The sequence below is a fragment of the Toxorhynchites rutilus genome, chromosome 1 (assembly GCF_029784135.1).
Source record: "Toxorhynchites rutilus septentrionalis strain SRP chromosome 1, ASM2978413v1, whole genome shotgun sequence".
NCBI lineage: Eukaryota > Metazoa > Arthropoda > Insecta > Diptera > Culicidae > Toxorhynchites > Toxorhynchites rutilus.
The window spans coordinates 32,304,086-32,331,836 of NC_073744.1; the positions used below are offsets into that span (position 1 = coordinate 32,304,086).

Genomic DNA, 27,751 nt, shown 5'->3' on the forward strand with positions numbered 1-27,751 from the left:
TGTGTCAAATACTCTCGAATCTGTTTAGCAAATCAAAGTACAGGGCCCTTTCATTTTCATAACAATAAAATCGAATTATTCGTTTTTGTTTTTGTTCTGCTGATGACACTCATATTGCAGTGAAGGACACTTCATGTTTGGCTTTGAACCTATCACTGCATTTCGCTTTGCAACCACGAGCCCAGGGGTGCTTCCATTGATATGCTTATCCTACAGTGCAGTGGAGGGTAAAATGTTTATTCTAAAAACAGCATCAGCATCGGATTATGGATAAACACTACGCACATAATCTTGTTATTCACCACCAGGGACCAAAGTACCGATGACCTCTTGATATATAATAATTAACAGCCTAACATTTTCCTTCCCCTTGCCAATGTCGCAGTAATGGTTCGAAGCATTTTCGTCGGAATCCATTGACCTTTGCATCAACGGAATCAACGTTTCCCTCTTTCAACCGCGGCAGAACCGTGTCCAACAGAAACATACCTCCCGTTAAACCACGGCAAATAGAAAACAAAAACTCGACACGGTCCTCCACGCTCCCTTCCCACTTTGCGCTGTCACTGGTAGGAGAGGTACATAGCATAAATTTTCCAGTTCGACTCACCCTCCGGTTTTAATTTATCATATGCGAGTTTTCATGGGATTGTCTGCAAGGTCTTGGAAGAACAAGAGCAACGCTAGGTGGCAAGAGACGGGCAGAATTGGCAAATAATCTTATCTCCGGACGTCCGGAGAGTGCGTAATGCGTAGGAAGAACAGAGATAACAAACAGATGAAGAACCAACAACAACAACAAAGCACACACACAGTAATCGAAAAGAAAAAACGTAACAATTTCTCGCATTATTTCCCGGGAAGCATTAAATCGACGAGGGGTTCCTTAATTTATGATTTTCCATTGCCATAATCCGAAGTCCGTGTTCGTGGTAGAAACGACAACGTGGGTGGGGGTGGAAAAAGAAGGGTAAGGGCAACTCACGCACTCTCTTTCTCCGATACGAACATACGAACACACTTTGTTCCGGGGCGGCGGTAAACACAAACACCATTGTGGAGGGATCTTGTCGGCGAAGACAGAGGAAGAAGAGCGTGGTAACGCACTTCTGCTTTTGCCGGACGAGACGCAATGAAGGGGGAAGGTAAGAACGTGCGTTTCTCGTATATCTTTTTTCCTCTTTTGCTGCTGCTGCTGCGGTCTCTGTTTTTTTTATTTTTTTGCTTTCGTAACAACGAGTGATTGGACGAAAAACAGGTTTTCCCGTGCACCGGTCAACCGCTCGGGTGATTCTAGCTAGAATCGACCGTGTTGTGTTGTGGCCCTCATGGTCCCAGTCTTCGATAGGTGGATTTCCTAACTGGATTTTTACTCAGCCTGGTTGGTGATACGCGTTGGCTCGTGCATGGGACGAACGCAATTTGTTGGCGCTTTTGCCTTCTTGCAGACGCACTTGGGTGCAATAGGTACAAACTGTGGCGGATTATGACAGACACAGTTATTTTTCGAAAATGGAAACAAAGCGGTACGGTTGGATTATGTTCCAAACAAATAGGGACTCTTTCGCTTGTCATATTTTGAACGTGTATCAACAGTCAACAATTTAGCGTTTTGGCAAAAAAATTAACTTGCGTAGCTAATCTGATTAAAATGAAGAACAAACAAAAAAACAACAATGATTATCAATGTTCGAAGTAAACAAAATAACATGTACAGTGATACAAACTCGTAGTCGTACTCCACCATGCAGATCTCTTTCCCTTCTTTTAAAAATCGAAAAAAGGTTTCGGAACATGCGCTTAAACCAATTTTCAAAGCATTTATTCCAATCGACACGAGCCTTTTTTTTTTTGAGCGATTGTCAAATTATGTGGGATCCAACGTGAACATAATTTTCGCACAACTAAGTGTTCATGTAAAATCGCATATATGCTGGTGGAACTAATGCTTAGGGATGCCTCAATCTCACAATAGGTTACATGACGATATTGCTTAATCATTTCGTGCACAGCATCGATGTTTTCTGGCACTACAGTCGATTTTGGACGACCTTCACAAAACTCGTCGGACAGCGAACTACGACCACGATTGAATTCACTATACCAGCGATACACAGTGGTTTTTGATGGAGCTTCATCGCCAAAAGTCAAATTAAGTTGATTGACGCACTCTTGTTGTAATAATCCACGTCGAAAGTCGTAAAAAATCATCGCACGAAAATGTTCACGATTCAGTTCCATTTTTTTGCCGAGACCAAACCTTCAACTAAATATAAAATAAACAAATAGCGTCCGTATGACAAAATGTTCTGAGTACGTATATCGTCAAAAATGTCAAACTTTACGATGGAACCGTCAGATGGACTCACATGACATCAGTGTTGCCAATTCCCGAAATATAAATAGTGACCCTCGTATTAGTTAAAATGTTTGCTATCTGTTTTCAGAATAATGGTTTTCATTTCTCTAAGAATTGCGAATGTATGAAAATTGACTCAAACTCATAAGGGGCTGTCCACATACCACGTGGACAGAAAAAGCACCATTTAAGACACCAATAACGAGCAACTTGTCGACGAGCAACGAAGGGGAAATCGTAAAATGTAAAGTCTCCGTGAACGAAGGAAAAGAAAAAGAACGGAGGAGAATATTTGCCTAGAGTATAAACAGTGGATCTCGCTGAGGCAAACTTTCATTTTTCTTGAATAAATCGACTGAACAAAATCTTTGCTGGACGAGCTGGGCGGCGAGGGATCGAATGCCTTTTTCAAGGCAATGGGGGTGGAGGAGTAGTATGAGTAAACTAAAGTTTTCCAAGGGCCTTTTGAAGGTTAGAGACGAATGAACTGAAGAAGTTTGAAGTCTCAAGCAAGGAAGGAAGGCAAACTTTCTGTATCGTTCTGTGTTCAAAGCAATGAATATCGCTTGTTCTTCCTTGTTTTGTGTCATCACATGTCTTCGTATCGGATTGAGCTGTGGACGCGACCAAATTTCTCACTCGCTGATGTCTCTGACATTGCAATCATTACATCAAACTGACGCCATTCCATTAAGGTTCAGAACCACGTAATTGAGTGGGGAATCATTAAACTAGGCTATCATCGGCTCACCAAGAAAATAATTCTTCTGGAAGTTTGTGTGTTATTTGGTTTCGCATGACAGTAGCAAAACTATCTCCACCAAGGATGAAGGCTAAGCTAATCGAGACCGGAAATATTAATAGAAAGGGCTTCTGTTGAGAAGAGCGCAAAGCGGAGATAAGTGTGTGTATTTTTAGTTGCTTCAAGCCATCGATATATGGATATTTGTGTACGTACGTGTGTGCTTCATAACGTACGCAAGAATAGTACATCTTCGCTAAAACCCCATTTGTATCTGCTCCCGTGTGCATTGGCCCTGTCGCGATGCAACAATTACCTATTTTTTTATGCTATGATTGACGATTGGTTGCCGTTGCAATTTATGCAGTCTTAATGATACATATAAACATGGAGGGGAGAAAGCGGGAGAGAAATATTTACGCTAGGGTATTGGTAATGAATCTCTGCTGAGAAAAATATTCAGTCTGTTTGCAAGCAGTTAACATTGTCTTTGTTTTCTGGTGCGCAATCTTGTCACGCTATGATGAAGCAGGTGTCAAGATTGTGCACCAAATTTTTTTTTGGGGAATACCAAGTTGTTCAATAAGTTATATTAAGTTATTAATTTATTTGGGTTCGCGAGCCGGTCGCAAACCTGCTTTCAACTAGGGTTGTAATCTAATCTAGATCATTATGAAGCAGTGTTACTCTTTTCGAGGTTATGGAGATTAACAGATAGAGTTTATTTCGTTTATTTAGTCACCAAGAAAGTAAATGTCGTTCTAGAATTTTGTGTGTGATTTGATTTCGCTTGCCATTAGCAAAACTTTCTCCACTAAGGATGAAAGCTGCGCTTATCTCTATATTGTTCTGCGAGCACAAGAATGAATCATCAAACAATTATCGTCAAATGATTCTACAGTAAAAAAAACATTTCAGGGCGACCAAACTGGTAGAATGGTTTTTCCAAAATTTTCGTAGCATTATGAAATAATAATATCTGCAATTATAATCAAGCGACTTAAATTAAACCACAGCGTATCTCTACGTCAACAATGCGGTCGTGTCTTGAACACAACCTCCTATAATGTTTTTTTTTATTCTACATTTGTGAGACTTTCAGCCTTCCGGGCTGGTTCGTCTCAGAGTTGAACATTTCTTGAGACCCAGTTTTTGCCTTAAATTGATCCCAATTCAAAAGTACGCTACATAGAACAATTTAATTGAATTCATTTGAAAGATGAGAAAATTTTCCATAATATTCTGTTGTAGAATATTTTCAATAGTGAAAGATAGCAATAGGAATAACATTGTGGTGTCAATCCATCAATTCAAATGTTTTTCAACTGCAATCTATGCGAAATTTTCTGAAAAAAAGAGAATACTGGGTCAATTGATTCAAGTTTGACGACTAGTGGTGCATGGATCATTTCACGCAAATGTAAATATTAATTCCTAGAAATTGACGGGATTCCAATACTTTGAAAAATTCTAACTTTTCGAGAAAAGTAATGCGAAAAACTGATTTTACACGAAATTCAGCATGAAAAACTATACAGACATTATTATCCTAAGACTACTCGTTCTCGGGATAGAACAAGCTCTATAGAAAATTGTATTTGATAAAAAACATATTTGTAATATCATGGAAACTTAACCATTATGGAATCGCTTATTTTTTATATGTTTGTGCTATGAACGTCTATGCATAGCCCACAACTATGAAAGTTATAGGATCATACAAAATAGCTCGGTCGTTCACAGTTTACGGGATTATTTTTAGAAAATGGATTTCAGTGAAGAAGTTCAATGATATTAGTAAAAATATATGAAGCACTCTCATGCAGCTCAATTCGTACTGATAAATACGGAATACTCAAGTTGGGCGGAAAGTTTTAAAATTCTTGAATATGGAACAGTTTTTATTTAATTTTGAATGTATGGGTGATTATATTTGAAAAAATATTCATTTTTCGTGTCCACGTGGATATAGTCTATAGGGGGTATAGACTATACCCCCTCCGTGGACAAGCGTGGACATTTTCATACTCCCTTAAGCCCCCCCCCCCTTAAATTGTCCACGTGGTATGTGGACAGCCCTCAAGCCGAACATTTCTTAACAGATCGGAAAGATGTTTGCATCAATTGATAGGAAATATTTCTACGCGTCTATCACAATTAATAAATATTATTTTTCATGAGATGAACAATTGAATAACTGTAAAATGTCAAGCGTTATCTAAACGCCCTAACTGCCATGTGTTGATTGGACCGATTCACGGTTTCCCCAAATCGATGTACCTGTGGAAATCCGCTCTGCAAATATACATGCAAGTCGTGGGTATTTTTGTTCCCACTGAGCTGTGTTTCCCTAACACGGAATTCAAAATTAATGCGTCTGGGGGAATCCGCTCTGCAAATACATGCAAGTCGGGGATATTTTTTGGTGTTGACTACTTTTGTATTCGCTTGTCGTTGTGCAGAATATGTTTTCCTAAAACGTACTTTTAAAGTGAGAAGCCTGGGAAAATCGTCATTTCAGATACTAGAGGTGAATGAACTTTCGCGGTTCGAGAACTACGTAAACATGAGATGTGCAATAATCTCAGAGGGAAATGTTAAATACAATGATCGTTTGACAATTCTTCCGTTCACATGTTTTGGTAGTCCCAGGCATCAATTCGTAAAACTAAAAGGACGTTCATCAAATTTATTTGTAACGAAGAACATAATCTATTACAAAAATTTCGTTGCATTCTAAAATAATATTCGAAGTGGTAAACAAGTGGATTGCATAATATATTTGCGTAGTTCTACGTCGAAAGTATGCGGTCGTGTCCTAGATACAACCCCATACAATTTTTTACAGGAAGTCGAGCGCTTCAAAGTGCTATATCATTACAAATGTCAAACTGTTCAACTGTTTAGGTCAAATTTGACGTGTACAAAGGCAACCAGTCTAATGGTGAACCCCTATTGAACTGACAGGAGCCAACATATTAGGCTGTAAAAAAAGTCCTGCGGTATTTTTTTTGAATTTTCATTTGTTCATAAAATTAGTTACAATCATCTGTTTTAAGTCAAATATGCGCCGTTTTGTTCGATGACTTGTTCCCAACGAGATGCCCACTTCATAATACCCCTGTTATAGAAGCTCGCTTCTTTATTTGCAAAAAACTCGGATAGCCAATTTTCACAGGCCTCTTTTGTGGCTAACTTCTGACTACCTAGCTCGTTCGCCATGGACAAAAACAGGTGGTAGTCACTTAGTGCAAGGTCCGGACTATACGGCGGATGCAAAAGAACCTCCCATCCGAGCTCCCGGAGCTTCTGGCGCGTCACCAAAGAAGTGTGTGGCCTGGCGTTGTCCTGATGGAAGACAATGCGGCCTCTGTTTATCAAAGATGGCCTCTTCTTCATGAGTGCTACCTTCAAGCGGTCCAGTTGTTGGCAGTACAGATCCGAATTGAGCGTTTGGACATGGGGAGCAGCTCATATTAGATTATTCCTTGACAATCCCACCAAACACACAGCAGAACCTTCCTGGCCGTTAATGAGAGCTTGGCCACCGTCTGAGCCGCTTCAGCGGGCTTCGACCACGACCGTTTGCGCTTCACGTTGTGGTAAGTGACCCATTTTTCATCGCCAGTCACCATCCGCTTCAGAAACGGGTCGATTTTGTTGCGATTCAGCAGCGATTCACATGCGTCGATACGGTCAAAGATGTTTTTTTGCGTCAACGTGTGTGGCACCCATACATCGAGCTTCTTTGTGAATCCAAGCTTCTTCAAATGGTTAATAACGGTTTGATGACTTATCCCCAGCTCTTGGCCGATGCTACGGCTGCTACTATGCCGGTCTTTCTCGGCTAATTCAGCGATTTTGTCGCAATTTTCGACGACAGGCCTTCCGGAGCGTGGCGCATCTTCGACGACCTCTACACCAGAACGAAAACGTTGAAACCATCGTTGTGCGGTGGAAATGGAAACTGTATCGGGTCCATAAACTGCACAAATTTTATTGACAGCTTGAGATGCATTTTTGCCTTTGTCATAGTAGTACTGTAAAATTTGTCGGATTTTCTCTTTATTTTGCTCCATATTTGCGACACTATAACTCACGAACGACTTAACCAAACAAAACACTGTCAAGGACTATATTATAGCAGAAATACCTTTCCAACAAGCTATAGTATGACTCGATACAATGAATACAACTAGAACTACGCGCTTACAACGACACCTCGCGGAAATACCGCAGGACTTTTTTGACAGCCTAATATCATGTTCCCCTGAATTGGGTTCCCCATTGACAGTTTTGCTTAAAATTTTCCTAACGATCTTAACATCATTCATAACACACAGGTGGTGCCCATACACTGTTTGACCGTAGCCAAATGTTCGACATTTTTTGACAGATAAGATTTTATCAACGTGTACTGATGATACTGATCAAATATTTATTTATTTATTCATTTATTTTGGCTCAACGTGTTTACAACATGGCCTGATTCAAAAATTCTTCTTTCTTATCTCGGTTTGTGGCTCTCTCCAAATCCGCGGGCATCCCGCGCTCACCATGTCCCGTTCCACTTGAACTAATCACCTTGTCGTCTCGCAACATTTTTTCAGAATAGTTGTCCGACATTCTTGCAACATGTCCTGCCCAACATATTCTTCCAGCTTTGATCACTTTCTGAATACTGGGTTCGCCGTTAAGTTGCATGAGCTCGTAGTTCGTCCTTCGCCTCCACACGCCGTCCTCCTGTACACCGCAGAAGATGGTTCTCAACACCCGTCGTTCAAAGACTCTGAATGCTCGCAGGTCCTCTTCGAGTTTTGTCCACGTTTCGTCCCCGTAGAGGACAACCGATCTCATAAGGGTTTTGTACAGGGAGCATTTCGCACGATTTGTAAGTCTGTTTGACCTCAAGTGTTTGCGGAGACCATAGTAGGTACGACTCCCATTGATAATACGTCTCAGGATCTCGCCGCTGGTATCATTGTCAGACTTACTATTAAGCCAAAGTGGACAAATTGGTTCACTACCTCGAACTCATCGCCGTCGATAACTACACTACTACCTAGTCGGGTCCTGTATTTGGTTTTAGGCGCGCTGATTCTCAGTCCAACTCTCTCTGCTTCGTACTTCGTACTAAGTCTGGTGTAATGTTCAGCTACCGTCTTAAATGTTTTGCCGACAATGTCTACGTCATCAGCGAAGCAGATGAATTGACTGGATCTATTGGAAATCGTGCCACGCAAGTTGAACGTCGCTCGTCTCATAACACCCTCTAGCGCAATGTTGAACAGCAGGCAAGAGAGACCATCACCTTGTCGAAGCCCCCTCCGGGACTAGAATGAATCAGATAATCCCCCCGATATTCGCACACAGCACTGTACTCTATCCATAGTAGCCTTAATCAGTCTTGTCAACTTACTGATCAAATATATTTGACACAAAACACAAACATTTAGTTCTTGTCTGTTTAAAAAAAATCGACCTGTACCTCAAACCATGTACTGGCAAATGTGAAATATTCCAGTGATTTTTCTGCACGTTCGATGTTTGGCGTTGTTCGCCACTGTTGTACCAAATTTGATCAGTCAAAGTATATCGAATATTTGACCATCTTAAGAAATTCTGGTGATTCCGGATAAAACACATAGTCTATGAAAAGTGCTACCAAATCCAATGAAAATCTATCGTGATTTTTCGCAGTTTTGGAATGAGGATAATTGTATGTCGCCACTGGGTTCGTTGTTTCGCATCCTTCTTCTCGGCTTCCGTACAACCGAATTCAAGTTCGTTCAAGTAGCAATGGATCTTTGGTTGTACCACCGAAGAAATCTTCACTTAACATTCCGCATCTTCATCTCTCCATCACAATCATCATCATCATAACAAACATGGATCATTTCACGTTTCGCAACACAAAAAAAGATACGAGACGTTCGACAGCACAACATACCCACACTCGCGCACTCCGGAACCGAAACTTCAGTGCTGAACTAGGAATGAGCTTTCACACATACACACGCGCACAGCAATCAAACGGATGATGGGCTAGCTTTGCATAGCATAACATATTACCCCTCGCACTCTGGGGAACTGGTCACTGTGGTCACACAGCAAGGACTCAATCTAAACAGGTGAGTCACGCGAAATCCGCTTAGAGGGATTTTTTGCTGAACAATTTCCTAATTTATCTGCACACACAGATGATTTCTTCTTCTCGTGGAGAGCGAAAAAAAGCACAAACACAGACTTGAATTTGGGAGCCCCCGTAAAAAACCACGAATACATCGCACCAACAAGAAAGCCCCCGTTGTTGGGTGGGCGGTTTGTGCGGTTGTAGGGAACAATCACAAGAGACACAAAATCACTGTAGAAGGTTTACCGTCGTCGTCATCGTCATTAATGTAATGTGTAAGCAAGAGTGATACGATGGAGCAGTAATTTACCTTTTGATTCGTTTTTTTTTCTTGCCTATTTGAGTTCACCATGAGTGCTGCTACACAGGATCCTTATGCCTAAGGGTTTATTATGTTCACCAGCCTCTAAATCTACGATTTATGTCACGGTCACACACCACCATCATCTGTGTGCGACAAAAACAACAGGAAAAACTACACACTCCACGAATGGTCACTATTAGTCGCTCACCATCTGGTGCGTGTCCCCCGCATCGAGAATACGCACCGCGACCACTCTACACTACTACCACACGACCGCGTTTGACCGGACCGGAAGACGTCGTCGGAACATCGTAACACCGTCGTCGTTGCACCGGTTGCACAGGTTCATTCATCCCCTCGCTGGCCCTCGCCGAGAAAAAGAAAGAACACGAACGCGAGCGAACGAGTGCGCACAGCAAAACAACGACTTCCGTGTGTGTATTTATTGTTCTCCTTCTCCACACGCGCTGGCTGACAATTGGGGGCCGAAGAAGAAGCCTTAGGTATTCTTCCCAGAATCCGACGCGACCACGAACGTCCGCGGAAACGTCTTACCGAGACTAAAGTTCTACTACAACTGTGTGTGCTGTTGCGCTAAAGCTGGAGTTGGAGCCTCGCTCGTTCGCTCGCTTGCGCTCATGTTCTCGTAGCGGATGATGATGCAAGTAAACACCAACACACCCTCGCATAGCACCCCAACGGCGGCAGCGAAGTAAAGCTCCACTGAAAACCATTGAAACGAGTAAAACCTGTTTTGCCTCCGCGAGTGGTGCGAGCTTTCCACTCACGAAGAATGGTTCGCTAATTTTTGACAACATAACACTCACACATCGTTGAGCGCGCGGAGAGTGAATATGGAAATCCTTGAAAGAGAAAATGAGAACATTTGTCGGTGGGTGGTGTGCACACAATTTTTGATGTTATTATGCTCGCGAGAAATGTGCTGGACTTGAAGAGATCATAGCTGCGTGTATGTGTGTTATGTTTTTTGTTATGCGCAATCGTCGTCAGGCGCAACAGAGAGTTGCTTCATGCGTATCGGCGGGAGCAGGGGGAAGAGTGCGGTGGGATTTGTTTTGGTCGATGCTTGGTGACAGACTGTTGAAGTAATATCCAAGGCGCGTAGAAGTATATCCTAAGGTGGGCCAACTTGCTAAAACCACTCTTCAGCCATCTTGGAAATCTACTGTGTTTTGTATGTAAACAAAACACAATACGCTTGTGCCGGAGCTCGCTCGTGATCAGTCTGTCTCTTTCACGCTTCAAGGAAATAATTCCCCTTCTGCTTTCTTCCGTACTGTTTTCATATACCGCTCCCCTAACCCACTTAGTGACGAAACGGCCTCACCTAGTACCATAGACCCGTCTTGGTAATATCATCTGGTGTAGTGCTTGTGTTCGATGCAAGATGGCAGCACTCGTCAGAGAACATGCGAGATGAAGAATAGAAGGTGGGAAGATTCACGGGTTTTGGTTGTGTTGAACTTTGATTGTTTAGTAGCCAGGAAGATAAGAAGTTCACATACCAGGCATACCAGTCAGTTACTGAAATGGTACAAAAATGAATGTGTCAACGAATAACGTTGAAAGAGGATATACAGAAGCTAATTGCATTAGGAAAAAAACAGAACATATCGAAAACTAAAATATTTAATTTTTTCTGCGATTTCAGAAATAGTATTCTAATGTCTACTATGTTTGGATTCTAGAGCAACATCATGAAAGTTTGACTTTTGTCAGCAATTGAAATTACATTGGAACCTCGATTATCCGCGAGCGGATGATCCGCGATGCGGTTTATCTGCGAAAGCGAGTTCCGTAGTAATGCTATGGACTTTCCCGGAAATTATCAGTGAGATGTAGAATTGTGCATTTTTGTTTTGGTCATGACTTTCACATTATTTGACTTCTGGCGTACACAACCTTATAGATGGATAGTTTAATGATTCCTTTATTGATAAAACATAGTTATAATGCTGAAATTTTGTGTTTGCATCTCTTTTTTAGTCATTAATTGCATTATCCGCGATTTTCGTGATCCGCGGTGACCTAGCCAGACTGTTCCGCGGATAATCGGGGTTCTACTGTACTTTTTTCATAATTAGAGCCCCCGCACACTAGAGACTTTTTTTCAGCCGACAGTTTGGTCGGATCGGCCTACTGATGCAAAAACCGACCCAACTGAATCGGTGTAATGTGCGCACATACATAGCTCTCCGTACTGATTAAGAAGCCGACCGAACTATCGATCGTCAAGTCAGTCTGCAGTCTGCGGGGGCTCTTAGAGTGCTGAAAACTTCAGTCGTTTAAAAATAAGACTCAAGCGGAAAACTTTTCGTCTCAATCTAAGTCATACGGAGTCAAATAAATTTATTTTTCAAGTTGATTTTACATGGGAAAACTTGCATCCTTTTTTCCCATGTACTGTCAAATGTTTATCCGTCAAAGGAACAAAAGATTGTGACTCTGCCATTGTTCGTTTACGTTTTTGGTCGACGTAACGAGAAGTAAAATTGAATTGAAATTAAGTTTAGAACACTTCAAAAACACAGAAATTTCAGTTTCTGTTAAAATGTCGGGCCCTTATGATTTTTAACGCTAAAACTAGTTCGTTTATTTCATTTGCTTATTTTTACTTTGAAAAACAACACTTTTCCTATGTAGTGGACTATTATAAGAAAAGTAACATACATAAACAAAATCTTCCCACCTTCCATTTTTCATCTCGGAGAACATGGGCTTTATTCCCGTACACACTTCATGGTGAAAACGAAATGAGCGACACGCCATTAGGGGCTGTCCACATACCACGTGGACAGAAAAAGTACGATTCCAGACACCCCCTCCCCCTCCGTGGACAAGCGTGGACATTTTCTATACCCCTCCCCCTGTTGTCCACGTGGACATTTGTCCATATTTTTGAAACAAATCGGGAAAGTAAAAGAATTTCGTGTAAATTCCATTTCTAGTTCGTTTCTATTTTCTATGCTATGTTTTTACATTGATAAAAAAGTTTATTAACAGTTTATCAATAGTAGCGGTTTGTACTCTTTTTTTTATTTGTTTCCCAACATTGCCCGTGAAGTTATTTGTACAGAAACCCCAATCTCTAAGAATTATTTTTTCCGTCCTTCCGTTTTGACAAAAATGACAAAAAATTGGAAAACCGTCAAACAAAAACATTGGCTAAATCCTACATTTATTCCTGTTGGAGGTTCAGTCCAATGTTTTTGTGTGATGTGTGATCTATTATCAAAGTAATACTGAACAAAAAATTACATATTTTTGAAATTATTTTTTGAAAGGTTTTGTTTTTTGTTAGGTTATGTATTGTTGTGTACTTTCCGCATATAGTTGCTTTATACCGAATTTATACCCCGATAAAGTCATACAAAATTCAATGAAATTGATAGTAGGTAGTGGCTAATAGACTAAACTATCATTTGATGGCAAAATCTTACCATATGGCTGCTTTCCAAAGCCATGAGAAATTATCAAAGTGCTGTTCGATTTTTCGAATACTTGACCTAAAATTAGTTAATGATTTTGTAGATGGATAAAACATAGTTCTCATATTAAAATATTTTTATTTCGGTTTGTGTACCCCATTTTTAATCTATTAACGCGTTATTAGCGATTTTTGTTATTCCCGATGAGCTTGCCAAACTATTTCGCGGATAATCGGAGTTCTACTGTATTTGTAAAGAAGCTTCTAATTCGTGTGTCGTGTACTGAGGATCCATGATCAGCGTCTCGATTTGATTATCATTACAGCGCGGACTCGACTATATACAGTCTCCGATTTCTTTTCACTGTATGTAATCGAATCCTGTATATAATCGAGTCAACAAAGAATTTGTTTTTAATTCGTTTGTTGTGCATATATTTATAAATTTTTGAATATAAAAGAAGAATTTAATTTTTGATTCATCCCCTTAAATCAGATAATACCTTTCTTACATTAAGAAAATAGATTTATCCAGAATCCCTCAGGTGGTGATAAACTATCATATTTGATGAAAAATATCCTTCTACGCATATGTTCGAATTTCAGCAATGACACAGTTGTGAACTTTTTTTTCTATTTCGGACTCAGTTACCTCAAACTGGCTCTACATTAAAAAGTGCGCTACGGAAAACGATTCTGTTGCTTCTATTTGAAGGTTGAGAAAATTGTGTACAGAATATTGAAATGAAACATCTAAATTAATTGATTTTAATAACATTTTAGAAGTGAAAACTTAAATGTTACAAATTTTTAATGTGTTATTATTAATTTTATCCTAAAAATTGAAATTCACCCTCTAAGACTCTTATTTTTTATTTATCTAAAAAAACCTATTCCACTTTTATCTCGAATTTCCGACTTTCAACAAAAAATACTCCTAGCAGAAAGCTGACAGCATAAAACCAATGTGTATGTGTGATAGATGAAAATATTCTAAGGCCGTTCTAGTGGGGTTGAACATTGAAAATAATGTCTGAATAATCTGAAAAGAGAATCCGTGAATCCGTGAGGGTTAAACTTGATTGTTCCTGTCAATTAAATTAAAGCTCTCTAACCGCTCTACAATTTGTTTTTTTACACCCAAAGCATCGCTGCTAAGAACACTTCTCGAGAGATACAGTTCGTGCGTCCATAAAAGAGTTTGTTGTTTGTATTCCATTTTCGCCTTGGAAGTTTTCAAAATATGAAATCTAAACGGTTTTTACATCAAGAGCGGATGTTGAACCAAAAACCCAATGTAGGAAATCAATGTCGTGTATTTCTGATATTACAACATTCTAACATGCTTTAAAGAGGTCTTCATCCTGTCATCCTTAACCTCTTAAACCAATGAAAATAAATCGATTACTCTCGGTTGATGTACGTTACTATCAGGATACACATTTTAGAAAAAAAAGTTCAACGATATGAAAAATATGGATTTTCGTCCGGTAAGCACTATCAGCCAGCTCAATCTTTTTATTGATAAATACCGATAAATTTCTCGGAAATACAGAATAAATTTGATTTACTGCTGGAAAAATATGTGATTTTTTTTCAACTTATGTATTTAACTTGTCCACGTGGACATTATCTATACCCTCTCCCCCCTCACCGTGGACAAGCGTGGACATTTTCGTAACCCCTACCCCCCCTAAAGTTGTCCACGTGGTATGTGGACAGCCCCTTAGGTCGTATGAATAAAAAAAAAGTATTTACTTATTCTGCCCGTTTTCAAGTAAAGTAAACTTTCCTAGTATTTACTTGAATCCGCATGAATCAATGTTTACTTTACTAATCTCATTTTCGAATTCGAACATAGTTTTTACTTTGTCAAACATCTGTCAACTGATTGTTTAGGTTTCGTTTCAAAACGTTTTCTTTTGGATAAAGCGTGAAATTGCGATGAAAAATGAATAGTGTCGACGTCTGGTGGCGACTTTCAATTAGGGACCATAGTTTGGGTCTCTATCTCGTTAGTGTAATACCTATCATATTAGAAGACACGAAGCCAGTTTTCAAATGTGAAAATTTGAATGAAAATGTTCACATCATGTTATTTAATCACTTAAAACACTTTTTTTTTCGACTTTTATTTAACCGTTTGTCTATACTTTTCCAACATTATTACTGAAACTTTTAATTATAATATAAAATTGTCTTCAAAAACAATTTTCGTACAAGATTTTTTCACCACCTGCAAACAAAAGTGTTTTTCATTTAAACAGAATGCCAAATTGGTACGGAAAGGTTATTTTTCATTCATAATTTATATTTTAAAAACGTCTTCATTCCGCCTGAAAATCAATCAATTTTTTTACGCTCCCCTAAACTAGTAAACGAAGCTCAATGCCATCAATGCGGATCGTTAACTTGCTTAACTTCAAGCGCAAGATAGCAGCATTAAACATAAATCGGATATGACATCAAAACGAATGAAAGTGTTTTCAGATCCAAAGTATGCTCATGAGCATACTTGATAATTACAAAGTAAATACTTGATGAATGCTGTTTTATCCATACGAAATCAGCTAAACATCCATTTTCGAAAAGTAAATACTTTGTTGTTTCTTTTATTCATACCAAACGTAGTAAAAACTTAATCTCACTGCTCGACTGCTCGAATGAAGTAAAGTAAAGGTGAATTTTGTTTTTATTCATACGGCCTATTGACTACGTTTTACAAGTTAGTGAAGCGTCAAAGATAATAAGGGGCTGTCCACATACCACGTGGACAACTTTAGGGGGTTTAGGGGCTACGAAAATGTCCACGCTTGTCCACGGTGAGGGGACAGGGGGTATAGATTACATCCACGTCTACATTAATACATATATTGAAACAAATATATATCTGTATTGAACAACATGTGAAAACTATTTTGCGTTCCCAAGAAAGGGCCTGGCCGGGCAAGGGAGTAAAAAGAGCCCCCAAACCAAATCACTAGCTGTATGGCAAATATTGTATAGGACAGGAGTTTTCAAATGGTGATCCGCGGGAAATTTGTGCTCCGAGAAGTTATAGAAAATGCTCCACTTGAAAACCCACTTTGGGAAAAAACAATCTTTCATTCAATTTCACAGAGTATATAGTGCTTTATATTGTTTACTCCGGGTCAGATGTCGTGTAAGAGCACCCGCAAACTGCAGATTTTTTTTGCGGCCGATAGTTTGATCGGCCGACTTAAGCAGTATGGAGAGATATGCATATGCGCACATTACATCGATTCAGTTGGGTCGGTTCCTACACCAACAGGCCAACTCGATCAAACTGTCTGCCGATAAAAAGTATGCAGTCTGCGGGGGCTCTAACTGTGACACGCAACCGAAATAGAGTTGTTCTCAGTTGGGTGATGTCAATGCAAGTAGGATTTGTTTTATTGATTGAAAAATGTAGGTGCTCCATCTAATGTTTTTGCTATAAAAAGTGCTCTGCCATAAAAAATCTGAAAACCCCTGGTATAGGATATTAAATAAGAAATTTTGGCGGTTTTTATTGAACCCCTATGTGGCTTAACATAGGATCTGTAGTGAAAAACGTACTTTTTCGTTTATTTCACGCCATCCATTAATTCAGCTTCTAGATAAAAATTTGAAAAAAAAACTGAATGTGCCTCTTACTGAGGTGTATCAAGAAAAATTATCAAAAAAAAAAATCATCAGAAATTGAAGTACAGGTCGGACTCGATTATCCGGAGTATTGATTTTTTTTTCACTCCGGATAATCGAGTCATAAAAAACGAATTTTCTCGCGGTAAACGTAATATCCCACATTAATAGAAAATTGAACCCGTTACTGTTGACTGATTGATCTGAAATTTGGAAGACAATTCTACTGTCATTATAAAACTGCGTATTCCATGATCTTGAACAATTCAATTTGACCGTCGCTAAACAATGGCTGAATGACTTGACATGGAGAACACAAAGCATAATAAACAACATAAATTCAAAAGGGCCGCCACTAAATGGTCTATGTTTTTTGCAACCCCTCAATAGCGGTATCAAATGTAATGATTTGACTAATAGAAAACAGTACATCATGAAAATATTCCACAAAAAAATTAGGTAATAAATAAACGTTGGATTTCCACTATCCACATTTGTTTTATCATATACCCCACGATTTTATTTTAGTCTCATCATTGCCCTAGATTAATGAAGGAACGGATGTGATAACTACTAACTGCTCCTTTATAATTATTTTCTAATTTATATTACTTTAACCGTTTAACTTAAAAGTTTTTTTTAATTATTTTATTTTCTAGTTTTTAGTAAATTATCTGTATCATCAGTGTACTTCTCTACATTCTTCTTCTTCTTCAATGGCACTAACGTTCCTAGAGGAACTTCGCCGTCTCAACGTAGTATTACTTGCGTCTTTTTTATTAGTACTTAGTTGTGATTTCTATGCCAAATAACACGCCTTGAATGCATTCTGAGTGGCAAGCTCTAGAATACGCGTGATCACAGTGCAAGTCGGAGGAAATTTCTTTGACGAAAAAATCCCCCGACCAGAACGGGAATCGAACCCGAACACCCGGCATGTTAGTTATGACGCTAACCACTCGGCCAAGGGAGCACACTTCTCTACATTAAAACCATTCAATTTTTTTTATTTTTATTTCTTATCTAACTTTCTTCGGAATATTTTGATGATGTACTGAATTCTATTAGCCAAATCATTTCATTTGATACCAATATTGAGGGGATTGCAAAAAATACATAGTCGACCATTTTGTGGCGGCGATGTTTTCGAATTTATGTTGTTCATAGTGTAGTGTATTCTCCAAGTTAAGCCATTCAGCCATTTTTAGCGGTGGCCAAATTTAATTTTTCAAGATCATGGAATACGCAGTTTTATAATGACAGTAGAATTAAAGTGGGACAACCCTACAAACACTCAAACATACATACAAACAGAGCAAGCTGAATGGAACCATTGAACAGTAATTGTTTATTTGGGAACTGCGGTCATCTTGGATTTGGATTTTCCATGATATACTGTGTGTGTGTATTTTGTTGTGGCCGCCATCTTGGATTTGCATTTTTCATAAATAACTGTACTCTACTAGTCAAACCCTTTCATTTGATACCCTATTGATGGGGTTCTGAGAAAATATGTAATCCACCATTTTGTAGTGGCCGCCATCTTGGATTTGGATTTTTCATAAATAACTGTGTTCTACTAGCCACGCCCTTCCATTTGATACCCATATTGATGGGGTTCTGAGAAAATATAAAATCCGCCATTTTGGATTTGCATTTTTTATAATTAACTGCATTCTACTAGTCAAGCTTTTCATTCGATGCCCATATTAGCTATTTAATATGGAATTTTTATACAAATTATTCAAAATTTCCGAAAATCAAAAATAAAATACTCCGGATAATCGAGTTTAAATTCCGGATAATCGAATCCCGGATAATCGAGTCCGACCTGTATATGCAAGCTGTGAGTACTCGCTTGTCTTTGTGCATACTGGAATATGTTTCCCTAAAACGTATTTCTAAACTAAGAAGCCTGGGAAATTCGTCATTTCAGATACTAGAGGTGAATAAACTTTCGCGGTTCGAGAACTACGTAAACATGAGAGATGCAATAATTTCAGAGGGAAATCTATCTATATAAAAATGGATTTCTGTCTGTCTGTCTGTCTGTCTGATTCTTATGGACTCGGATACTACTGACCCGATCGACATGAAAATTGGTATGTAGGGGTTTTTGAGGCCGGGGAAGGTTTTCATGATAGTTTGAGACCCCTCCCCCCTATCTAAGGGGGGCTGCCATACAAATGAAACACAAATTTCTGAATTACTCGAGAATTAATCAAGCATACGAAACCAAATTAGGTATATGGAGGTTTTAGGGCACAATAAATGTTTTCACGGTGGTTGGACACTCCACCCCCTCTCTAAGGGGGAGCTGTCATGCAAATGAAAGTGAAATTTCTACATGACTCGAAAACTAATCAAGAAAATACCAAATTTGGCATGCGAATGTTTTAGGGGACACAAAACATTTCTATCGCGAATAGACACTCCTCCCGTCTCTCTGTGGGGGGATGGGAGCTACCGTTCTTTTCATGCTTGCTTTTCCGCATAATTCAAGAACTAATCAAGCAAACGGAACTAAATTTGGCATGTGGAGGTTTTATGGGGAAGAAACATTTCTAAGGTGGTTCGACACTCCTCCCCCCTCTCTTAGGGTGGGCTGTCATACAAATGAAAAACAAATCTCAACATAACTCGAAAACTAATCATGCAAGTGGACCCAGATTTGGCATGTGAAAATTTCAGGGGGCACGAAACGTTTCTATGGTGAATAGTCACTCCACCCCCCTCTCTAAGGGGAGAGGAGGGGAAACATTTATTCCATGTAACGGAGAAACATGTTATTTGCAAGTGGTTGAGAAATCTTGAACGAGAATTGTGTCTGAAAATAATCTGATATTATAATGATGAGTTTTGGTACTAGGAATTTCATAGTAAAAGGTAAATTCGACGAAGTTGATTAGAAGATCAATCAATAAACAGTTCTGCGATTGGACTCATGAACTTGTGCTTAGTAAGAAAACGTGAATGTTTGAAGGAATTCATAACAAAAAAACCAATTTTGGGCGGGACGAAATTTGACGGATCAGCTAGTGTAAAATACAATTACCGTTTGACAATTCTTCCGTTCACATATTTTGATAGTCCTAGGCATCATAACAAACGTAAAATGACGGTCATCAAATTTACTTGTAACGAAGAACATAATCTATTACAATGCATGAGTTGATCTTACATGGCAACTGTTCAAACTTTTTTCTTACAGAGCAAATATGTTGAATTCAATTGAATTCGAAAATTGTTTCATTCAATCGATAATTTAATCAGTACAATAAAAATACTCACTAAGACAACGGTAGTCCCACGTCAACCTTGCGGTTATATCATAGGTATTACCCCTCCCATTTTTTTTTTGTGGATCGTAATCCGAGATGGTGGGATCAGCTTAAACATTCCAAATGACCTTCAACCGCAATTGGTGGATACACTCATATGCTAGGTTTGCACAGATCTGATTTTTCTTGTACATACATCCAAATCACTCTGGAGGTGACTGAGCACAACGATTTTTCTTGTCTCCTCTTCTTGAAATTGAAATAAATTGAGTGGTTCTATACTTATGAAACATAGTGTATAGGATACGGTTTCGAAGTTTCCATAGAAAAATTAAACGTTCAAACTCTTCAACATAAATATAATCGTATTATTGATCATTTTTATACACATTCTGATCTCACAATTGGGCGAAATTAAAAAAAATAAAAGTATCCTTATTTTCTCCTTACCAACAGTAACTAGTATTAGTGGAATGCTATATTGTTTGAATTTTCTGAATCGTTCTTATTCAGATAAAAGCATCTTTCTTCTCAATTAAAACCGCTTGATACCCGAGAATTAGGTACACTACAAATGCGATTTGTTATTTGCTGCTTACCGTAAACACATAAACACGAAAATTTTACCCACTCCTACTATGAATGTTTCAATTGCGACGATAACCCGTATCCTTTCCAAGAACTAGCAATAAGACCATCGACTCCCCTACACATCAAATCAATAGCATGCATTTTCGCCCAAGCCCGATGAAATACCAAATGCGTTCACTGCTTCTCCGGCTTGAGGTAGCCAAAATTCAGCCGCAACTGCTCGAGGAACACGAAGGTCAGAATGGTGTGCGGACCCAGACGGACGAAGGCCGGCACGTAACCCTTAAAGAAACCGAGTGGACCCAGTCGGGCCGTGAATTTAACGATATCCCACACATTCGCAAATTCGCCCGGTTTGGCGTTCATGGCACGCGTTTTCAGCACATCCAACGGTTGGGTTAGCGTGGTGGCGATCGCACCCGCCGTCAGCGAGGACAGGAAGTGAGTCGTCAGGTTGTCACCGAAGTAACCCGAGTTCAGCAGGAGATCCTTGACCTATAGTTGAGCATGGCGACATCAGTGTATGGAGTACAATGGGGTGAAGTGTGAGTCATCACTTACCAAATCATAAAACGAGAGCTGTCCGATGGTCATGAACACGGCACGTGAGGTAGCAGTAGATGCACCAGAGAACAAACGACTGAAACCTTCTTCCCGGTAGACTCGGAAGAGGCCGTCGATCGCATTCTTGTAGCTGGAAAAACAAACTTTAATATCGAACCACTGTGAATTCTACACACTCACTTTCTTCTCTGGTCCAGAGGAAGCTTGATATCATTCTGCATGCGAACGTTCACCATATCGGCAGGGGTACCGACAAAGCCTCCGGCAGCGCCAGCTGCACCCGCTAAGAAAGCTTTTCCGATGAAACCTACAACCACTCCGAATTAGTTTTCATCAAAACACAATCCTTCGCGACCACACTCACCCGAATCAGGTCCCATGGCTTGCTTGCCGACCTCGTAGATCCCAAACCGTGTAGTGGAGTAGGTAAGCTGACGCAGCAAGGATGCCGATAGGCCATTGTACAGGGCCAGCACACCCTGCGTTCGAACGACTTTTCCGGTCAGCTGCAGCAGCGAGATTTTACCCTCCTGCTGGGTTTGCAGGGTGACCTTGAGTAGATCCAACGGGTGGGTACAGCAAGCCGCACCGGCACTGGCCAGTCCACCAAAGTACCAGTAGGACAGTCGCTTCCGCTTGTCATCGGCCATGCTGTTGTATAGTGACTAGTCCTGGAACGACCTGACCGTGCTCCGTTTTGCCCTGGAAATAAATGAAACGGCAAACGGTGTTAGATTATCGATCACAGGTATCACTTTCGTCATTGAACGTTGAACATCGAACGACACACGGCTGTCGTCCTCGCGAAGCAGGTGTGTGACATAACGCAGCTACTGCTGCTGCTGATGTAAACAAACCGTGCGCCACGGAGCGAATCGACCGTGAGTGATGACATTGTAATGTGTGTGGCACCCCGAGGAACTCCCACAACACATGATGCAAAAAATATAAATAACGTCATCTGTCGCGGATGCTTCACATGTGTACACTGTCTGCTACTACCGAGTATTTACGATATATTTTTAAACAAATACGATATGAAACGTAAAAGATAAAGGAGAAGAAAGTTCACTGTACCGTCGTCTCGGTGGTGGATCGAATGTGTGAATGTCGTAGACGAGAGACGTGAACGTGAGTCGACAGCATTTCAAGGTCTTTCGTGAGCTGCGTGAGAGAGTGATTGTGTGACAGAGAAAGAATGATGAGTGAGACAACTATAAGGAACGGAGTTCAATGTGTGGGAGTTGCACGGTATTTCCAATTCTGTGGAATGCTGCTTTTTGATAAATTTATGTACAACTTCTCGACTTGAATAGTAAAAACATTTTTATAATTAGGCTCAAATCATTATACTATCTAAACGCAAAACTAAAATTGTTGAAAATTTTTGAAACGAGAATGAAATTCACCACAAAACTGTTAGAACAGTGCTGCCGGATTCTATAAAAATTATATTAACCGCTGAAATTGAAGTCGGGTTTATACGTTGTCAGTTACTCGGTTTGCATTGTTAGATTTGGGATTTGGGAGGGATTATTAGTTACAGGATACGTTTAAGACAAGGTAACCTGGACTCGAAATGTGTACGACACGATTCACTTATACACTCTCAACTATGATATCTTAGCTTTGATGGAAAGCAGCGATCGCAAAGCAATTCATAACAGGTGTTTTTTTTTGTTTCGAATATTACGTGTTTTGCTACTTTTTTTTGAAAATAGTCGATAATACGTGAGATAGAGGAGTTACTGAACCATTAAGATCAAAATAACGGAACTAGTACCCAAGATGTGTTGTTGTTTCTGTACTGCTTTTTGACATTAGTCTTTTTACGGCGGCTCAACTGCGATGGAATATATATAAAATATTTCCATTTTCAAAAAACTATGACTCGATTTGTGGCACCCGGATGGGTGAGCGTTCAGTTATTGATGCCCGGGCTCGAGTCCGACTCGAAATATGAAAACATATCCCACAAAATATCGTTTCATCGATTCCCGAGGGATTTTACCTTTCGAATGAAATGGCTTCGATTCTTCGGACAGGACCTAAACAGCAATAATAAAAACATGTACATTTGCTCGCTTCACTTCAGTCCAGATTGTTTCATGCATATCGATGGCTTGGATGTACAATATCGTCGAAAACAGGTAAATTTAAACAAATCCAGATTATACAATTAGTACACAAAATGATTTATTTCTAGCTGTTCCTACTCGTCGAAAGGTCAAGCAAAAGTTGAATCTATTAAAAACATCCGTAACATCCGCAGAATCGGCCCATTTTTCTAATGGGAGGAAACATGACTATCCCGAGAGGGATATTCCTTCAAAGGAAATCGGGAGCAGCACCATCAACATCTCTAATGAGAAACCTAGCTATTCGGCCGGTTATGATAGTTTAAATCAAGCACTGCGGCAAGAGGTATCGGAGAACAACAGAAAGCTTCAGGAAGCTAAAATCCAAATTGACGAACCACAATTTCCCCTAGGTTTTGATTAGAAAGAAAACCTAATTGGATTTTCTTTACGCTGCAATGAATAAATATATACATTAAGCTAAAATACAATAGAAATAAACTCATTTAGACAAATTTATTATACCATCCCATGATACTTGCAAATCTAACACGTCACAGCCTCACTACTTTTGATGCGCTAGTCAGTCCAGACTACCTTTTCATAAACGTTTCCTGTATTAGTTATTAGATTTGCATGTATGGGGCTTCTCCCCATGAGCAGGAATTATAGGAGGAGCAGATGGTAGAGTTTGCGAGCGTAGTGTGCTTGATAGCATGCTCTGTTACAGGTACTTCTCGAATCGTGACGTCAATATTTGTGTTTACATTCAATTTCCTTCAACATCCATGTGGAAACGCTATTTTCAGTAAGTTTCTTATTAATTGAAAATAGATAGTTTTTTGGTTTAGTTTCCGCTGAATATGAATATAATATGACATTGTGTAGTGGATATTTATAGAATTAGGTCGAAGAAGATTAGACGGCGCCAGTGGTTGTATGGTTAGCGTAACAGCCTCACAATCCGATCGGCCTGGGTTCAATCCCAGCTGGCGTCGTTGGGATTTTCTGAGGCGAAAAATCTCTGGTTACGTCTTCCTTCGGAGCGGAAGTAAAAGAAGTTGGCCCGGCTCATGAGTTGTTGAGTCTGATAGGTAGGAACAGGTGGAGTCGCCTCCCTGATGTCGGTGATTGGCACTAAAGTGGCGGAAATAGGCCGACGAAAAATAAGCGAAGATAAAATAAAAAAAAAAGAAGGTCGAAGAAGATGAATAAAAGTGATATTTTTGTGTGTCTTTTTCACTCGCTTACCTTCATAGAAACAAACAAATTTTTCATTATTTTCGCGATAACTTGACGATTATTCCGAAGCTCACAGTATCGGTGTATGCGATTTGAGAGAAAAAAAAGTACATTTCATTGAAAATGGTGCTATTCCTGAGGACTGGGAATACGATTGTTCTCTGAACCTTTATACTCCTTAACCCTCCTGTACTCGCGTGCAAAATCATAACACGTGTACTCGCGCACGGTGTCACAGACCGAAAATTGAACTTCTCTGTAATGCTGCCATTGTGTATTTTTCAGGCTTTGTTGGCATTTATTTGAAGAAAAGGGTATGATTGAATGAAAAAACACATGCGATACGCTAAACGATGACGAACGACGAATAACGAAGCTAGAGAGAATCGCAAAAACTTAGTGTTGATATTTTCTGAAAAATGAACGAATTATTGATTTCTCGGTCTGACAGACCAATGCGCGAGTATAGGAGTGTTAATTGATGGGAATAAGTCACAATACAATTGTCATCTATGAAAAAAACATTCATTTACAAGATTTCACCAGTAATTTGGCTCATAACATCATGAAACTGTGAGTTACTTAATCATTGTTTCTTCCATATACATTCCATAATGGATGCAAATAATGATATTTTGTTTACCAATTCAAATATACTTTGCCTACTGTAATATACTGCAGGTATATTACATCGCCATATTGCTCTTTATTTCGAATACTTATTTTAATAACACTGTCAACTTTGGGGCTGTCCACATACCACGTGAACAGAAAATGCACCGTTTAAAACACTCTCTCCCCCTCCGTGGACAAGCGTGGACCTTCCCCTGTTTTTCACATGTACATTTTTCCATTTTTTGGCAAATAATTGAATTCATTTTATGTTTTTCTTATTCCAATTAAAAAAAAATCGAAAAAACCAATAATTTGTTCAAAAAATGAAATAGTGCTATTTCACCCGATTTTTCAATTTTTTGACAATTCTCGTTCAAGATTTTTCAACCACTTGCAAATAACATGTTTTTCTGTTACAAGAAATAAATGTTTGATACAGAAAATATGATAGAATAAAGACAGACCCCTCCGCTCTTCACCCCTAAGAGAGGGAGGGGGAGTGTCTATTCACCATAGAAACGTTTCATGCCCCCTAAAATCTTCACATGTCAAATTTGACTGCATTTGCTTGATTAGTTTTCGATTTATGTAGAAATTTGTTTTTCATTTGTATGACAGCCCACCCTAAGAGAGGGGGGAAGAGTGTCGAACCACCTTGGAAATGTTTCTTCCCCATAAAACCTCCACATGCCAAATTTAGTTCCGTTTGCTTGATTAGTTCTTGAATTATCATCCACCCTCTTGAAGAGGGGTGGAGTGTCTAACCACCATGGAAACATTTATTGCACCCTAAAACCTCCACATGCCAATTTTCGTTTCATTTGCTTGATTAATTCTCGAGTAATGCAGAAATTCGTATTTCATTTGTATGGCAACCCTCCAAGAGAGGGGGAGGAGTATCAATCACCATAGAATCATTTATTGCACCATAAAACCTCCGGATGCCTAATTTGGTTGCATTTGCTTGATTAATTTTCGAGTAATGTAGAAATTTGTGTTTGAACTTGGAACAGTATACGAGATATTCATTCAAAAGCTTTTAAACGCAAATGGCTTAGTCGAGCCATTTGTGGCATTTACATTTATTTTGAACTTAACTCACTAGAATCTACGGTCAATTGAAAATTTATATTCTATACTTACAGATGATCATTCGAAACCGATAAGTTAGTGAAAAAATTAGTGAATCCGGTTATCAGTTCTTTTAGCAAAAAACTCAGACAACCAGTTTTCGCAAGCCTCTTTTGAGGCAAACTTAGTATCACCAAGAGCGTTTTGCATAGACGGGAAGAGATGATAATCACTTGGAGCCAGGTCCGGACTATACGGTGGGTGCAATAGGACATCCCATTCGAGCTCCCGTAATTTCTGGCGGGTCATCAAAGATGTGTGAGGCCGAGCGTTGTCCTGGTGGAAAACAACACCATTCCTATTGATCATTTCTGGCCGCTTTTGGTTGCCAGACGATTTTCACAAATATTTTCACAATCGAACTCATCGAATGGAAATAAAGATTGAGTTGTTGAATTATTATTTTCGTATTGTTCGATGAGTTATAAAACTTTATTCTAATTTGCATAACGCATATAATGAAAACGGTACGTTAAGGGCTTTCCATTTACCATGTTCATAAATAAAAACGATCTCAAAATTCAACTGTTTACAAAATGAAGATATGTTATCATATCTGGCATCCTTGTGCTGGGTTGTTTACATGTAGAATGGAGTGGAATGAAACATCAAAAAACGCACGATCTGAAGCGATCAGTATGTGATAGCACGCGATGAGCTCAAATTCATCGCTCCGCATCGCACCGCACCGCACCGCGCTTACTATGTCCTCGGCCGTATAGTATGACCCGATGCGATAAGTACAACACAAGATATGTTTAAGTGGTGCCATATATTGACAATATACGACATTTCTTTTTCCCCAACCCAATATTTATATATAATTGGAAAACAAATTGTACTTAAAATTTTGCAAGTTTGCCACAGTTCTTCAAAGCAGCGATGATAGATCTTCGATTCTACACAACACAAAACTAGTCTGGGTAGTATATGTTATCTGTAGAGAAACCCGCCCAAACAATGAGCCTGTAGTATCATCGCGACTAATGATTTCAACGATGGTCTTTCTTCATAATTTTCGGGAAATGGAAGCATATTCCAAAAACGATACATTAGAATGAAAAAAACTTCACTGTGTAGAGCACTTCTTCAAAGATACAGTCCATTGATATGCGAAAGAAATGTTGTTCGTCTTCCATTTCCGCAAAAGCTATCCATTATTGGAAGTTCTCGAAGGATAAAAACGATGCTTTTGCATCAGGAGCGAAAGCTGAATTAAAACCCGCGCCTTAGAGAACCGTGTCAAACATTGTTAATATTACAGAGATCGATAAGAATATTCTCTGGACATTGCTTATACACGTTAATTTTTTTCTGAAATATTCATCCAATATGTCCACATTGTCTGTGAAGTTTAAGTGGAAATGCTAGGAAAATTATAGAAAAATTGTTATGTATGGGTAAGAGTTACGTGTTTAAAACATTTAAAAAACATCAAAAGTAAGAAATCGAAAGAATTTGGCAATTTATTTTTTTAATATCGTAAACGATCGAAAGAAGGACAGGAGGAAAAGATAACACGAGAAACGCGAGCCGAGTGTACGATCCTAAAATAAACAACCTATCAGGAGCGGGTGCAATAGAACTCAATGCAATAAAACAGTGATAGGTAACGGAC

At 39.3% G+C, this 27,751-nt stretch overlaps 2 protein-coding genes across 5 annotated transcripts in view; both read right to left on the minus strand.

The window, feature by feature from the left end:
* The window catches only part of LOC129763556 (uncharacterized), a 429,649-nt gene extending 419,502 nt beyond the window's left edge, over window positions 1-10,147 (minus strand). For 2 of the 3 annotated variants that reach the window (XM_055762751.1, XM_055762753.1), the window contains exon 1: window positions 9,545-10,146. In XM_055762751.1, coding sequence (XP_055618726.1) covers window positions 9,545-9,586 — 42 coding nt within the window. In that variant the 5' untranslated portion in view covers window positions 9,587-10,146. Of the gene's footprint in view, window positions 1-9,544 lie in introns of all 3 variants that reach the window. The other variant, XM_055762752.1, reaches the window with a different exon arrangement.
* Window positions 10,148-20,259: 10,112 nt separating this feature from the next.
* On the minus strand, window positions 20,260-22,273 carry LOC129774750 (mitochondrial dicarboxylate carrier-like). 2 transcript variants are annotated; one of them, XM_055778696.1, is made up of 5 exons: window positions 22,145-22,273; window positions 21,432-21,769; window positions 21,248-21,374; window positions 21,065-21,197; window positions 20,260-20,998 (listed from the first exon to the last, which is right to left on the minus strand). In XM_055778696.1, exons 2-5 carry the CDS (start codon window positions 21,715-21,717, stop codon window positions 20,678-20,680), a joined length of 867 nt encoding a protein of 288 aa, XP_055634671.1. In that variant the 5' UTR covers window positions 21,718-21,769; window positions 22,145-22,273; the 3' UTR covers window positions 20,260-20,677. The 2 variants fall into 2 exon arrangements, with proteins under 2 accessions (XP_055634671.1, XP_055634663.1); XM_055778688.1 differs by lacking the exon at window positions 22,145-22,273 and having other exon boundaries at window positions 21,432-21,908.
* Window positions 22,274-27,751: the final 5,478 nt, after the last annotated feature.

Excerpts from the sequence above, each read along its gene's own strand:
- LOC129774750 (XM_055778696.1), bottom strand. The coding sequence starts at position 21,717 with ATGGCCGATGACAAGCGGAAGCGACTGTCCTACTGGTACTTTGGTGGA. Across the intron at positions 21,375-21,431 it reads AGCCATGGGACCTGATTCGG|GTTTCATCGGAAAAGCTTTC; the intron begins GTGAGTGTGGTC and ends GAGTGGTTGTAG. Across the intron at positions 21,198-21,247 it reads CCTCTGGACCAGAGAAGAAA|CTACAAGAATGCGATCGACG; the intron begins GTGAGTGTGTAG and ends TTGTTTTTCCAG.